The following is a 15,491-nucleotide window of genomic DNA, read 5'->3' as shown; positions in this document are numbered from 1 at the left end:
CTCTGGTACCGACCCGGCTCTGGGAGCTGGACCCGGCTCTGGTACCGACCCGGCTCTGGTACCGACCTGGCTCAGGGAGCTGAACCCGGTTCTGTGGGCGATTGCTGATGTTCTGACTGCATGAAGCCGCTGCTTTTATTTATGTGACCAGTTTTACCTGCTGGTCCGGTTCTGGCCTAAAAGCCACCAGAACCGGTTCTGATCCCGGCGGCGCTGACGCTGCAGGAGGCGCCTGACCTGCTCCCTGAATCCTCCTCAGGGTTCTGCGCGAGGAGGCCGCGGCCCGCGAGGCCGAGGAGAGGAAGCGCCGGGAGGAGGAGGCCCGATTCATGGCGGAGCAGGAGCGCCTGAGAGATGAAGCCCAGCGGGCCGAGGAGGAGAAGGAGGCGCAGAGGAGGGCGGAGGCCGAGCAGGAGGAGAACGAGAGGCAGCAGAGACAGGTGAGCCCGCCTCCTGGAGGAGAGAGGAGGAGGAGGAGAAAAGGAGGTCCCTGCTGACGCAAGGTCCAGACCTCCTCTGGTTAATGAGCTCCACTGATGCTGGTCATGAAAACTGAGCTTTCCAGTTAACCAGCGCTGGGTTGATGGTTTGATTCCCAGTAGGTTAGTGGAGGGATGGATGGATGGATGGATGGATGGATGGATGGATGGATGGATGGATGGAGGGATGGATGGATGGATGGATGGATGGATGGATGGATGGATGGATGGATGGATGGATGGATGGATGGATGGATGGATGGATGGATGAATGGATGGATGGATGGATGGATGGATGGATGAACGGATGGATGGATGGATTGATGGATGGATGGATGGATGGAGAGACCCAGAGACCCGTTTCTTCCTCCTGGTCCTGCAGATGTTAGAAACGGGTCAGGTGATCCAGTGATGTCAGAATCTCCTCATCCTCAGCTTCTCCTTCGTCTCTGTGCTCCTGTTCCTGGATCTGGACCGGTACCAGGTGTCTGACCCGGTACCGGTACCGGGTGTCTGACCCGGTCCCAGACCCGGTACCGGGATCGGGTCAGACACCGGGTCACTAACAGAGCTTCATCCTGGTCTCCCTAAGACAAATCAGAACCTCTTGTCTGCTTTTATATCCTGCAGCCGCCTGTAACACATTAAAATCCCATTTTCAGCTTGAAGGTTTAGTCAAAGAGTTTCTATAAGAACCAGAACCAGAACCGCTCCAGCTGGACTCGCCAGTCTGCAGCTCTGGGTTTTCATAAAGCATCTGCACAGTCACACCCTGCAGAGGATCTGAGCGTCTCCTTCTGCTGCGGTTCTTCCAGAAGGAGGAGGCGGAGGCCAAAGCCCGGGAGGAGGCGGAGCGTCAGCGCGTGGAGCGGGAGAGACACTTCCAGAAGGAGGAGCAGGAGCGGCTGGAGAGGAAGAAGGTGAGGACGCTTTAAAAGTTCCCACAGAGCAGCTGTCAGCAGACTGTCTGATCTGATGCCATGTTCTCAGCGCCTGGAGGAGATCATGAAGAGGACGAGGAAGAGCGACGCAGGAGAGAAGGTTGGTGATGATCTGAGGAACCGGCCTGAAGACGGCGAGATGTTGCTCTAACACAGGATGTTCTTTGCTCCTCAGAAGGACGTCAGAGCGCCGGCACAGGTCAACGGCTCCGGGCTCAGTCAGGGTGAGATCACCTCATGATTTAGCTTCTGTGGATCCTCCTGGATCTGCAGCTCTGACTCCAGAGAGAAACGTTCTGACGGCGACAAACGGCCGAAAAAATGACAAAAACACGCAGAGAGAGGTTAAAGAAACTGATCCATGAGAGAAAATGGCAGAAACTAGTGTTAGAAGAAGATAAAAACACAATAAAGAAGCACAGAATCACCACCAACAGGTAGGAAAAACTGGTAAATACTAAAATTATGATTAAAAGGACCAGAAATGAACAAACACTGGACAATTATTAAGCAAATTTAGCTGTAAATCTACTGGATATTTAAACACCTCTAAAACAGTAAAAAAACACTCAACATAAAGAGAAATCATTTAAATTACCAGAATTTCACTAAAATCCAGTTTAGAACCAAAAGTAATAAAACAACCTCAAATTATTTAAACTGCATAAAATTAATAAAAAGACACAAAATCGGTAAGAGATAAATAACATTTTCATAGGAAATAAATGCTCCTTATTTGGGAAAATAGGAGTGAGATGTGGCGAGGCTCGTTTCTTTTTATAGCGCCGTTTACAATACAGATGAAAAAGTTAAAGATCAGTAACATATTACCAGAATAAAATGATTTAAACATTAAAGGTGAAAACAGTAGTCAGACGTCAGTGAAGGAATTAATTCACTTTATTAAAGAACAAAAACACAGAAAACAGGAACTGATCCATTCCTGAAGCTGACCCGGTTCTCTGGAATGAGGATCTGTGGGAACCCGATACCGTAGCCGGACAGCGGGGCTGAATTCACCTTTAGATAAAAGAGGTCAGGAGAAAACGGCGAGCAGCGATGGCTGACGGGCTGACCAGGTGATGCCGATGCGTCGCCAGTGAGTGACAGAACCCCCAGAACCGACCTGAACCAGGCGGCACACACAGGTCCACCGGATCAGCAGGCCGAGCGCCGCAAACACCGCCGTAACCACAGGTGTAACCACAGGTGTAACCACCGGCAGGCGGCGAGCCGAGGCGTTCTGAGTCAGGCAGGTAAATGCAGGTGGAACGAGCCGACAGAACCCAGAACAATCCTGGGAAAAACTAAAACTGCCAAACACAGATTTAATAAAGGCTGAGAATAAGCAGGATGTAAATGAACCGGACCGGACCGGACCGAGCAAAGGATAGAAGTTTGGTATTCATACCACTGATGCGAACACAATCAGATCTCAGGTGTTTAAAGCTGATGACCGTCCCCCCCGGTGTCTCTGCAGCTCCTGGGACCCAGCAGGGCCCCGGCCCGCTGGCCCCCGGCCCTCTGGCCCCCGGCCCTCCTCAGACCGGGCCCCTGGTCGTGAACGGAGTCCAGCCCGGCGCGCATCAGAACGGCGTCTCGGCCGACGGCGAGCTGCAGCAGATGATGAAGAGCGGCCCGCAGCAGCAGCAGCAGCAGCAGGGGCCGCTGGTGGCTGAGCCTTACCTGATGAAGCCGGGCGCCATGAAGCCTCAGCACGTCGCAGGTACGCCTCCCACCAGGCGGGGGGGGGGGGGGGGGGGGGGTTCTGCCTCAGGGTTCTGCCTCACGCTCCTCTGTTCTCCCTGCAGAGGTCCTGTGAAGCGGCGTGGAGACGTGCCTCGTGCCAAAGCAGGAGGAGCGGAGGTTCTCTGTGGTTCTGCTTCTCCTGAGCCGTCACAGCCGGGCGGATGGTTACCATGGAGATGACTGACTGTACCTGAGCTCTGAAGGTCCCCCACCTGACCCGGAGCAGCTGATTCTCACTGTCGTTGTGGTGTTCTTCCTGTGACCTTCAGTTGAACTTTGTGTGTTTGCTGTTTTTTTGTCCTGAATTGTCGATTATTTAACGTCAGCGGCGTCGTGCCGGCCGACCGCAGGTGTAAATGTAAAAAAGAGCGGCTGCTTCCTGCAGGAACCCTGTGAATAAATAAAGCTTTGAGAAAAGGGGCCGGCCGCAGGTGTAAATGTAAAAAAGAGCGGCTGCTTCCTGTCGCAGGAACCCTGTGAATAAATAAAGCTTTGAGAAAAGGGGCCGGCGGCTGCGTGTTGGTGTCCGGCTGACGCTCCCAGGAAACGGCCCAGCGCCTCATTCACACACCCAGACACAGGTCCAGTGGCAACGCAGGGCTAGTGCCTTGCCAAGGGGCACGTCGGCCTGTGACACGGGGAAGCTGGAATGGAACTACCCGCTGATCTACAGCAGCGTCTGCAGCTCCAGAACCGTTGGTGGTTCTTTGGATCTTCAACATCAGCTCCCATCTGGCTAAAAATGATAAAGAACCATTTAGCATTTAGAAATATAGACATGATGACAAATGCAGCTTTGGCTGTTTCTTCATAGAATAGACTCTAAAAGTACCGATAATTGTGTTTTAGATCTATTTTCCTTCTCATCAGGTTGGAAACCCGGCAGGTCCACAGATGGGCCCCCGTGGTGTTCAGGCTCCTCTTTGGCCTGAATGAGAATCATTTCCTGCTAAAACAGTTTTGACATTTGATGATCTTTATTTTAGAGTTCTGGTTAGAATCTGGAGCCTTGCTGCTCCTCTTCCTCCCCTTATTCCCCGAACACGCTCGTCTTCTCAGGCTTAGGCCATCCATGCATGAGGCAGAGATGCAGGTTTTGTACCTGAGAAATCTGTGATTACTTGTCCAGATGTTGGCTGATGTTTATCAGCAGCGTTTGAAGACAGTTCTACCAGTTAGGCCCGTTCTGGTTCATTTAAAATCTGAAATGTTTTGATGTTAAAGCCTGATGGGGAAAAAAGGCTCAAACCTTCAGCAGGTCTGGTCCAGCAGTTCTAGTCCAGCAGGTCTGGTCCATCAAAGGTGTTAAAAATAGAAACGGATCTTATTTTCTATTTACAGCATCATGGACAAAACTCTGTCCTGTGTAGAAAAGTCCCCTTTAGTCCTGGAGGTCTGTTCATGTAACCATTTCTACTCTTCAGACGTCCTTCAGCTGCGTTACTGACATTAATGCCAACTAATAAATATAGAAGGTAAATATACGGTTTGTTATTATTTATACAGGTTAGTCCCTTTAGACTCAGTGTATCATTTACAAGATAGACCTGTTTAAACACATAAAATTACAACAATTTACAACAGCAATTACAAATTGTGTCCCAACATATGGTTTAAAAATCATGACAAAAGTAAAATTTGTGCAAATGACTAAATAAAACAAATAGTTTGCTATAGATATGAACAAATACCAGTGCAAGAGTCTGCGCATACGTAATGAGGGCCAGCTTACCAACAGTGTAGAGCAGCATGTAAGAACGATGAATAAATATTAAAATGTTACTTGGTTGTCTATTATAATTGTATTACCTTGTTAACATGAGCTGCGCAGAGGGAGCTTCTGATGTCAAAGGAAAGCAGGTGGAGCAACGCTGCAGTCTGGTGGGGTTATTAATATTGGTTTATCGTTAGCGTGACGCTTCAGCTCTGACAGAAAACAGAAAACCTGCTGCTTCTCAGCTTCATGGACGCTCAGGAAGTCCTTCTGGTGCATCTCCATCTTTGATGCTGAAGCTTTAGTGGCGGTTGCATCAGACAGACCAGGCTGGACCTCTCAGGGACTCAGGCAATAAACCGTTCTGTTATTCTGCACTACGTTCATTTAGTTCATTGAAACATTTTCAGCATAATGCCAAGAAAAGAGGCAACACAAGCATAAATATATCCTGCAGTGTTGGAGAACATGAAGATTCTGGCAGCAGCGGCTCCACCATGGTGGCAGCCCCTTTGACTCCAAAACGCTGTGGAATCATTTATTAGTTACATATTTAAATATTAACCTTAAAACGCCTCATTTGAGGTTAAAAACTCTGACATAAAATTAAAACACAAACATATTTTGGGAATTTTAAGGATTTCTTTTAGGAATAATTTTATTCCATCTTAGAGTCGTTTAGATGCAGTTCAACCAGACCTCCAGAGGATGGCAGCACTGTTCCGTGCGTAACAGGCTCTAGACAGGTTCGGGTATGGAGACAAATTTCTGCCAAAACGTTGCACACAAAAAAAAGTTTTGCACACAAACAAAACTTGTTTGCACACAAAAAGATATGTTTCACACAAAAAAATTGTTTTGCAAACTGTTCGCCAACCTTGCACTCAAAATATCATTTATAAGTTTTCCTCGAGCACAAAACGGTCTCTGCTCGCACAAAACAGCCTCTGCTCGAGTACGAAACAATCCCACTACCGCTGCGGTAAATTTGTGCCAAAAGTCACGTGATGCATTGAGTTGTTGTTGTTGTTTAGACTTCCCGACAGCAGGGGGCGCACCCGAAAGAAACTGAAATGCGCCGGTTTGGCTGAAGAAGAAAACGTGACATCACAGCTAACAGCATTAGCACCCCACAGGTAACTTTCAAAGCTTCCCCGGTGAAAAAGTAATAGTTCACAATGGTGATAGATCATGTAAGATTTCAGTTAAAGGTACTGCTATGTTACAGTAAGGGACCATGTTACTTTTTAGAGCAAATAACTTGAAAGCTTGCCTTAGGTTGAACGCCATGCTAAAACAACTTTTGCTTTGTAATGCAGCCACTGTGGTTGGCTTCTGATTTTACAATGCTGTGTCAAATAAATAGTACCTGAGTGGATACCCAGATAAATGCATTGTTAACAGATTATAATGTGTTTTTATGTTGTTTTCAAATGACTGTCTATTGTTCTTATTGGTGTAAATCTAAATTGGTGTTTGGATTTGGTAATTTATCCTAAAACTATCAAACCAATGCATGTATGCTTATGTGCAAAACGAATTCTTAATGAATTTAAAATAATTGCAACGAGTGGATATTGATTATATGAAAATTGGTAAGGAAATTAATTAAAAATTGCGTTTTCTAACAAATATGAATGTTACAAGTAAAGCATATAGCAGCAGATCTAGATTATATCTCACTATCTTTCTAACTCCTTAATTTCTTCAAAGTAAAAATGAGGTCATCTGTGCCCAATTGCAAATATGTGTTGTGCACTTAATAAAATTGGTTTGGCCATGGCAAAAACCACAGCTGGAATTAGCCACATGAGCAGATATTTTCTTGAAAAGTTTGTTTTCATCGAAGTGGTGATTTATTTTTTTCTTTAACAGTATTATCCTTTACATAACAATAACACATATCTGTTTTCCAGCACCCACTGATGAGGTGAAGGCCAAAGTTCTGGGCTGGATGGAAGGCTCCTACATAAACTCTGGTAGTCTACCAGGTCGACTTCCATCACGAGACTACCAAGACTTGAACAATTCAGGATTTGATGGAATCTTTAAACACACGAGGAGTTGGGCTTGTTAAAAAATAACTTAATATGTAACCGTTTTAGTTCCCAGTATTAACTACTTTGATCAGTAACTGTTGCAGCATGTCCTTCATAGCTCTTAGTGGAGCCGTTTAGGCTAAAAAAAAAAAAAAAAAAGGTTAGGAAAAAAAGGCCAGGTTTGAGATTGTTCTAAATTTCCTGACAGTATTACATGCAGAAATTGTTTTTCATAGTCCTGTTTTTGGCTTCATCCATTTCATCAGCCAGTTTTTTTTTAATACAGCCCGTTTTATTGTTAATACATGGATTGTTTACTGGGAAAAACCTGGAGAATTAATGGAGTTCTTTCAGTCTTAATTTCAACAATAAAAGCAATCCTTGTGAAAAAGGTGTATTCACTTTGATTAATATTGGTAAGAATTGGAAATGAAAAGTTTATCAAAGGGTATGTTTATTATGCAATGTGGAAAATAAAGGACTGTTTAATTGTCGCACAATGTTTGCATCCTCAGTTTTAGTAAAAAAAGGGGTCATGTGCCCCTTTTTTTCAATAACCTCAGCATTTTCAAAAGGTTTATACAGTACCTTACACATTTACTATCACAATCCTAGCAATTCTACATTTTTATTCAGTGAATACACTAACTTAGTTACATTTTCCTGGCTAGATTTTATTATTACTTGAAAATCTTTTGCAACAATGGTAACCAAAATAAGATTAAACTCGTAAAGTGTTGGTCATACTGGACAGTAGCAACATATACATATAGATAACATATAGAGAGAGAGAGAGAGAGAGAGAGAGATAGAGAGATAGAGAGAGAGAGAGAGAGAGAGAGAGATAGAGAGAGAGAGAGAGAGAGAGAGAGAGAGAGAGAGACAGACAGAGAGAGAGACAGACAGACAGAGAGAGAGAGATAGAGAGAGAGAGAGAGATAGACAGACAGACAGACAGAGAGAGAGAGAGAGAGGAGAGAGAGAGAGAGAGAGAGAGACAGACAGACAGACATAGAGAGAGAGAGAGAGAGAGAGAGAGAGAGACACAGACAGACAGAGAGATAGAGAGAGAGAGAGAGAGAGAGAGGAGAGAGAGAGAGAGATAGAGAGAGAGAGAGATACAGACAGACAGAGAGAGAGAGAGACATACATAGAGAGAGAGATAGAGAGATATATAGAGAGATATAGAGATAGAGATACATACAGACAGACTACATACTACATACATACTACTATAGATATATATATATATATAGATATATATATATATATATATATAGATTATATATATACATATATATCATACATATATAGATATATATATATATATATATATATTCTATATATATATATATATATATATATATATATTATATATATATATATATATATTCTGAGCCGTGCGATTCAGAATGTCCCAGTGCACCCATGGCTGCCCTCAGTGCTACCAAGTTGTTCGGGGCTCAACACATTGCCAGTTTCAGGAATAGTGACCCCACAGTGTGGGTCATCCAGCAGTCCACTGTCAATATGAGGCAGGCAGAGTCCCTGCAAGAAAGATGGAGATATATAGAGAATAAAAAAAGAGGCCATGATTCTGTTGCTACAACTTACTGAATATAATTTAATTCATGGAGCTAAGGATTGAAAAAAAGACTCCAAAATCCATTAATTATTTTAATAATAAACACATTTCAAAGAAAACAGTTTCAATGCCACCTCTCTGATGTATTCGATGTTTTGTTGTATTGGAATGATCAGATAAATTCATTTCTGGTTTGAAATATATGCATTGTGAGAAACTGTATAATAGCACGCACAAAAAAAAATCCATCTTACCTCTGTGATTTCTGGTTCTACCACAGCATGCTGGATGCTTCCCATCTTCCATAACTGACTGAGTGTTAGATTCCCCTCAGTTCTGAGTGAATGGTCATCTCAGCCACTGCTGATGGTGTGAAAACTTAGTTGTAGTCTTGGAACAAATAAATGGTGACAACAGAAGTTATCTAACATGTTTGACAGCTCAAGCAAACTGTTGTCCTCTCCTGAGTGCAGCACATTGTTGTATATGTTTGTTCCTGCGCACCACACGTCTCTCCAAACACGTTGAATTCTGAAAGGAGAGTTAAATCATGGTTTAAATACGTTATTTTTGAAAAGTCCGTTACACAGCATTTTTAGATCAGAGATAAAACTAAACAGTGCCTTTAACTGAAATCTTACATGATCTTTCAGTGAGCTATTACTTTTTCACCGGGAAAGCTTTGAAAGTTACCTGTGGGGTGCTAATGCTGTTAGCTGTGATGTCACGTTTTCTTCTTTAGCCAAACCGGCGCGTTTCAGTTTCTTTCGGGTGCGCCCCCTGCTGTCGGGAAGTCTGAACAACAACAACAACAACTCAATGCATCACGTGACTTTTGGCACAAATTTACCGCAGCGGTAGTGGGATTGTTTCGTACTCGAGCAGAGGCTGTTTTGTGCGAGCAGAGACCGTTTTGTGCTCGAGGAAAACATAAATGATATTTTGAGTGCAAGGTTGGCGAACAGTTTGCAAAACATTTTTTTTTGTGTGAAACATATCTTTTTGTGTGCAAAACAAGTTTTATCTGTGTGCAAAACTTTTTTTTGTGTGCAACGTTTTGGCAGAAATTTGTCTCCATATTCGGGACTCCAGCTTCGGCCCGGTTTCCCTGGTTCCGTTGGATTATCTGAGCTCATGTTCTGACCTCTGATGCTTCCTGTGAGCTGGACTTCTGGTTCTGGACTGGTTCTGAGCTTTCAGGATGTTTCTCTCCATCTGAGTTCTTCAACCATCTCAGCAGGAGATTCTTTGAATAATCGGAGCAAGCGGGACCAGAGGAGGACAGAGCAGAGGAAGTGACGTCACTGGCTGCCATGGTGACTGCCTCCTCTGATGGAGCTCACAGCACCACCTTTTCCATCAGACCTGAGGGAAATTAGCCTCTGGGTTAAACTACAAGTCCTATCAAAGAGCTTCTTGGCCCATCAGAGGCAGAACCTTCTACATGTCCAGCAAACAGAACCTTCAGGTCCAGGTTCTGCAGAGCTGAAATCTACTGGCCTCTCTCTCTACACTCTGGGCTCTGATTGGACAGAAAACAGGAAGTCCTCCAGCAGTGGGGACAGTCTGGATGGATTCCTATGGAGGTAAAGCTGTGACCATGAAAACAGGTTGGATCCAGAAGGTTCTGAATATTTCACCGGATCAGAACCATCATCACACTCTAGTTGAACATTCTGGAGACAATCTGCATGAATCCAAACTGTTTTCACTAAAATCTCATGGCTGTCAGTAGATAAAATGTTCCCCTGAACACTGAACTATCTGCTGCAACCAAAGGTCCAAACAGATCATTCCTGACCAGCTTTTAAACAGACCTGCAGATTTATGATTAATTTTGACTTGATCATTTCAGTGTTTGGCTTGAGGTCCCATAGTTTTCGTACGGAAATGCTTTGGTTTGCCTTGAAGTCACTGTGAACTGTAAACAATCTATTTTACGTTTTTATTTGCAGAACATACGGTTCTGTTAGGAACCGTATGTTCCTAACAGAACACTTCGCTCTCAGACTGCAGGTCTGCTGGTGGTTCCTAGAGTCTCTAAAAGTAGAATGGGAGGCAGATCCTTTAGCTATCAGGCTCCTCTCCTGTGGAACCAACTCCCAGTTTTGGTCCGTGAGGCAGACACCCCGTCTACTTTTAAGACTAATCTTAAAACTTTCCTTTGTGACAAAGGTTCTAGTCAGAGTGGCTCATGTTACCCTGAGCTACCTCTATAGTTATGCTGCTATAGGCTTAGGCTGCTGGAGGACATCAGGGTCTATTTCTCTCTCTCTGCTGATTTCTACTGTTCTTCAATTATGCATTATGTGTTGTCATTTCAGCCTTTAACTTTTTGCTCTCTCTCTTTTTCTTCATAGTAGGTACACCTGGTCTGGCGTTCTGTTAACTGTGACATCATCCAGAGAAGACGGCTCACCCGCTACTACCATCTAATGTAGAACAGATTACTAGATCAATGTGTGCTTCTGAGCTTTCTGTGTCTCTGCTCTGTCTTCTCTAACATAGAAAGTACTCCTGGGTCAATGTGAGCTTCTGTGCTTTCTGTGTCTCTGCTCTGTCTTCTCTAACATAGAAAGTACTCCTGGGTCAATGTGAGCTTCTGTGCTTTCTGTGTCTCTGCTCTGTCTTCTCTAAGCCCCAGTGGGTGGAGGCAGATGAGCGTTCACCCTGAGCCTGGTTCTGGTTCTGCTGGAGGTTCTCCTCCCTGTTAATGGGGAGTTTTCCTCTCCACTGTCGCTTCATGCATGCTCAGTATGAGGGATTGCAGCAAAGCCATCAACAATGCAGACGACTGTCCACTGTGGCTCTACGCTCTTTCAGGAGTGAATGCTGCTTGTCGGGATTTTGATGCAATCAACTGGTTTCCTTATATAGGACATTTTTGACCAATCTGTATAATCTGACCCAATCAAAATGATTGAACTTGACTTTGGAAAGTGCCTTGAGATGACATGTTTCATGATTTGGCGCTATTCAAATAAAATACAATTGAATTGAACCCGGGTTCATTCTGGGTTTTCTGTGTCGTATCATCCTAACAATGGGATTCAAAAAGAAAACCGAGGAGGTGTAAAAAATATAGGCATGGGGCTGAAACTGTGACGTTCACTACTAGGCCCGGTTGGCGGTTGTCCCTCAGTGAGAAGATGTGGATGGATCTGAGGAGCAGCCAGAGCTGCAGAGGTAAAGCATTTTATTCAGTCTTTTAGGACAGATTAAATATCAGAGGTGCAGGAAGAAGCTGCTGAGTGAAACTGCAGCTACCAACAGTGAAACTCCTGGTTCAGGAGAAACAAAGAGAGTTCTGTTGTCTCTCTGCGTTACCGCTGCTCTCTGGAAAGCTCAGGGTCCTCTCTGGGCTCAGAGGAACCTGCTCAGTGTCAGAGGGAACATTTGCATGTTTTTCAGGAATAAACCTGTGAAAAGAGTCAGACTGACTCCATTCGGCTCAGTTTTACCTGTCAAAGAACTCAGAGGTAGTTTCTTTCTAAACCCCAGAATAACTCCAGCGTTACAGAGTAAAACCTGTGATCTCTGCATCTCAGTGTGAAGAAAACGGTTTGATCTGAGTGTAACCGATACAGGCGGTTCTGCTGGAAACTTGGACTGATCCAGAACCAGATGTCCAGAGACACTGAATCAAGAGTCTTTATTGTCCTTTTGTAACCAGAATGACATTTTGGTGAGACTCAGAATGATCACTGTGTGTTTCCAGCACCAGCAGCAGGAACCAAACAGCTGAGGGATCCATCCCTCCTTCACCTCCACGCGCCAAACTGGGTGAGATCATGATGAAGAGCTGATCTCATCTGGGATCTCATTCAGCTTCTGACGCTGCACAGAGGATCTGTGGCTCAGAGGCAAACAGTTCAGACTCTCACATCATCACGGCTTCGCTTCAACGCCTCCAGAGACTGAAGTGTTTCTGGACTCGCTGTGATTTCACTGAGTTGTCAGACAACCAGGCCAAGTCCGTTCTCAGGACCTTCATCCTCCGTCTGCTTGGTGAGTCTTCCTCCTCTCCGTCTTTAGATAAAAATCTTCACATGGAGGCTCAGAGATACATTAAATCGCTTCATCAACAGTTAGCCTGAAATTTTCATCTTTCAAACCCAGAATGACTCAAACACTAATGAAGGTGTGCAGAGAGTTTCATGAACGCATAACTGTGAAGGCTGATTCTGTCGATAACCTCACTTTTTCAGTTTCTTGTGCGCTTTAACAATGAAAGCTTGTCATCAGTCTCTTTGCTTTCATATGATCTCACCGGTTAAAGCCGTCCTCCCTTAACACCTCCCAAGATCTGGGGCCTCACATTGTGGTTGAAGGAGAGCTCTGCTGCAGTTAATTTTAACCTCGGCATGAACAAATGGCTGAAACCTGCGCTGCAGAGGAGACTGACTGAGCAGGAGGGGCTTGAATGTTTCTGCAGAAGGTCAACGAGGAGCTGAGGTGTGAAAAATCAGGAACAGGTGTTCCTCCTCATTCATTAACAAATGCTATAAAGATTAAAATTCATCTTTAAATGTAAATCTTCCACCTGTATGCCTGATCCAGTCCCATCAGCTCTGGTTAAACCTGCCACCATTCACTCCTCACTGGACCATTGTTCCTTTCTTTAAAACTGCCGTTATACTAAATACTAAAATCTGACCCAGATCCCAACAACTAGAAAAATATTTGCCTAATTTCTAATTAAGCTTTTATCTCCAGAAAACTTGAAAAAAACAGTTGCCTCCCAACTCCATTCTGATTTAACTCATAATGACCTTTATGAGAAAGTCCTATAGTTCCCCTCCATCCTGCCACAGCCTGCGGTTCCCAGGACTTTTCATTCTTTACATTCTTCCTATCAGCAATATCTTCTGGAAATTCAACATCCATCTTCACCGTTATGCAGATGACACCCAACTCTATCTTTCATGTAAGCCAAGTTCTACACTCACTTCCTGCCTGCCTGAAATAAAATCCTGGTTCATTTCCAACTTCCCTAAAGTGAACAGTGATAAATCTTTTATAGGAACCAAATCTGTAAAATCCAAAGCTACAGTTTCTCTCCTTCACTGAATGGTTCATTATTCTCTCCCACCGACATCCTCCACCTGGTCAAGTCTAAACTCTAAACTCTGCTCTATGTAATTGTTCACTGTAACTTTAATCGTTTGTTGTTTTATCTTTATTGTTCTAAATTGTGCCTTATTAAATAAAATGTTAAATTACTCTAATTATGATAATAAAAACAGAACATATTATCACTTTATATACGTTAGATGTGAAATACTTGAATTCCTTGAGTCTCAGCTTTTTCTTTTGGATTTTTGCATCTAATGAATGAGAATAATATGGGGAATATTTAATATTTGTCGAAGTTGTGATATATGAATGATGAAATTGTGTTTAAGTTCATCTAAAGTTGTGTGCGAACCTTTAAAGTGTTTGCAGGAAAGTGGTGCAGGCTTTGTTTCAGTGGGTCAGACTGAGCCTTGCTTAATTTAAACGTGTCTGTGGAGATGCAGGATGGCATCAAGTTAATAACATTTATAATTTACATGAACAGAGAAAAAAAAAATTATGTGTTACTTTTGACAAACAGAATCAATGATTAAATCTTTGTAGTTTAGCCTGTTTTTCTGTATATTTTTAATTCTCCCTGTGAATGAAATGTGCTGTACAAACAAAGGTACCTCTTATGCCGTTTGACATATTTGTGAATATGAGTCGACTAAAATAAAAATCATGCGTCACCACAGCGGATTCAGAGCAACGGGTCACCAGAGGTGTACGCAGAACCGGATTAAGGGGCCGAATCAGGTGCTGCTGCTGTTTTGGAGTCTTGAGGAAGAACGCAAAAACATGCAAATCCAGTCATTTCCATCCCTGGTTTGCATGTTTACTGAATTACATCCTCATCACTATATCTTCCTTCTAGGTCCTGCACAGTTGGTGCCACTCACTGTAGATATTCCTGCTGTCGTACTTTGGTTTTGTTTAAACAAATGTTGACTGTCCTGCAGCTGCAGCCGGATTGCTAAATAACGCTCAATAACCAGAAAATCTGCGACCCGGAGAGAAGCCGAGGTGAGGACAGAGACAGCGGTTCTATCTCACTGTTGGGCTCTGTTTTCCTGTCACCATGTGGGATTAGGAGCTCCCTGAGCCCAACAGGTGCTGCATGACCCAGTGACAAGATCAGGGTCAGTATGGCGCAGCTGCAGCGCTCACTCCTCACTGGCCAGTTGGTTTCAATCAGATGGAGCTGCAAACAAGCTCAATTTGTCCTGGAAACACGTGCAAACGAGCTGATTAGAAGCTACAAACGACTGATAATTCAGAAACATCTCCCTGCTTCTTCAAGTATTTGGTGCTGTAGGGTTTTATAATTTACCTTTCTCCACCTCAATGTGCAGAACTCATATAAGGAGTCTAACAATCTCTGAAAAGAAATGGAAATGTGTCCCAGGAATGTACAGAACAAAAGCATGAATACTTTATAGGTCATAAGGGCTGCTTATTTTCTCAGAACCAACGTTCCCTTCGGCTCCAGGGATCCGTCACCTCTGATCATCAGCTTTGGCACCAACAACAGTTCCGCCTGCCAGAGTCACTGGGACCGGATGGCTGCTGGTTCTGGTTCAGTTTGTCATGTGTCCAGGTCATTCCTCACCTTGGATTCAGGACCAAGCAATGCAAAGGAAGAAGGTTCTTTAAGAAAGTCACTGAGAACCCGACAGAGGAAAAGCTAAAGAAAATGTTGCCTGAACTTCACAGAAATTAGACATTTATTACAGTTGGCTCCTAACATGGTCTGTGGTTCTGATCCGGCTGGGTAAAACTTCTAGCTGGTTCTGTTTCTATTGTATTTTACATTCTCCAGCATTAAAAAGCCAGTTAATAATTACTGTACCAAAGAAAACAGACAGGCTCCAATTTCAGATCTTAACACATAAAGCAATATTTAAAATGAAATTAGATTAAAAGTGG

At 43.8% G+C, this 15,491-nt stretch overlaps 1 protein-coding gene and 1 long non-coding RNA gene across 7 annotated transcripts in view; one reads left to right on the top strand and one right to left on the bottom strand.

The window, feature by feature from the left end:
* Positions 1-3,674, top strand: part of LOC105922017 (MAP7 domain-containing protein 1) — a 28,666-nt gene extending 24,992 nt beyond the window's left edge. For 5 of the 6 annotated variants that reach the window (XR_004932357.1, XR_004932358.1, XR_004932359.1 and 2 more), the window contains 7 exons: positions 260-440; positions 1,295-1,399; positions 1,470-1,520; positions 1,596-1,644; positions 2,901-3,146; positions 3,232-3,519; positions 3,601-3,674. Coding sequence is in view for 1 of the 6 variants with exons in the window: in XM_036145684.1 (XP_036001577.1) it covers positions 260-440; positions 1,295-1,399; positions 1,470-1,520; positions 1,596-1,644; positions 2,901-3,146; positions 3,232-3,242 (643 nt within the window). In the remaining 5 variants the exon portion in view is untranslated. The other variant, XM_036145684.1, reaches the window with a different exon arrangement.
* Positions 3,675-8,332: 4,658 nt separating this feature from the next.
* On the bottom strand, positions 8,333-9,244 carry LOC118565374. Its single transcript, XR_004932360.1, has 3 exons — positions 9,201-9,244; positions 8,762-9,038; positions 8,333-8,470 (listed from the first exon to the last, which is right to left on the bottom strand). It is a non-coding gene; the product is annotated as an uncharacterized LOC118565374 (long non-coding RNA).
* Positions 9,245-15,491: the final 6,247 nt, after the last annotated feature.

This window comes from Fundulus heteroclitus, chromosome 13 (genome assembly GCF_011125445.2).
Source record: "Fundulus heteroclitus isolate FHET01 chromosome 13, MU-UCD_Fhet_4.1, whole genome shotgun sequence".
NCBI classification, from domain to species: Eukaryota; Metazoa; Chordata; class Actinopteri; order Cyprinodontiformes; family Fundulidae; genus Fundulus; species Fundulus heteroclitus.
The sequence above is the reverse complement of the archived record's forward strand: the minus strand, read 5'-3'. Positions and strand labels throughout refer to the sequence as shown.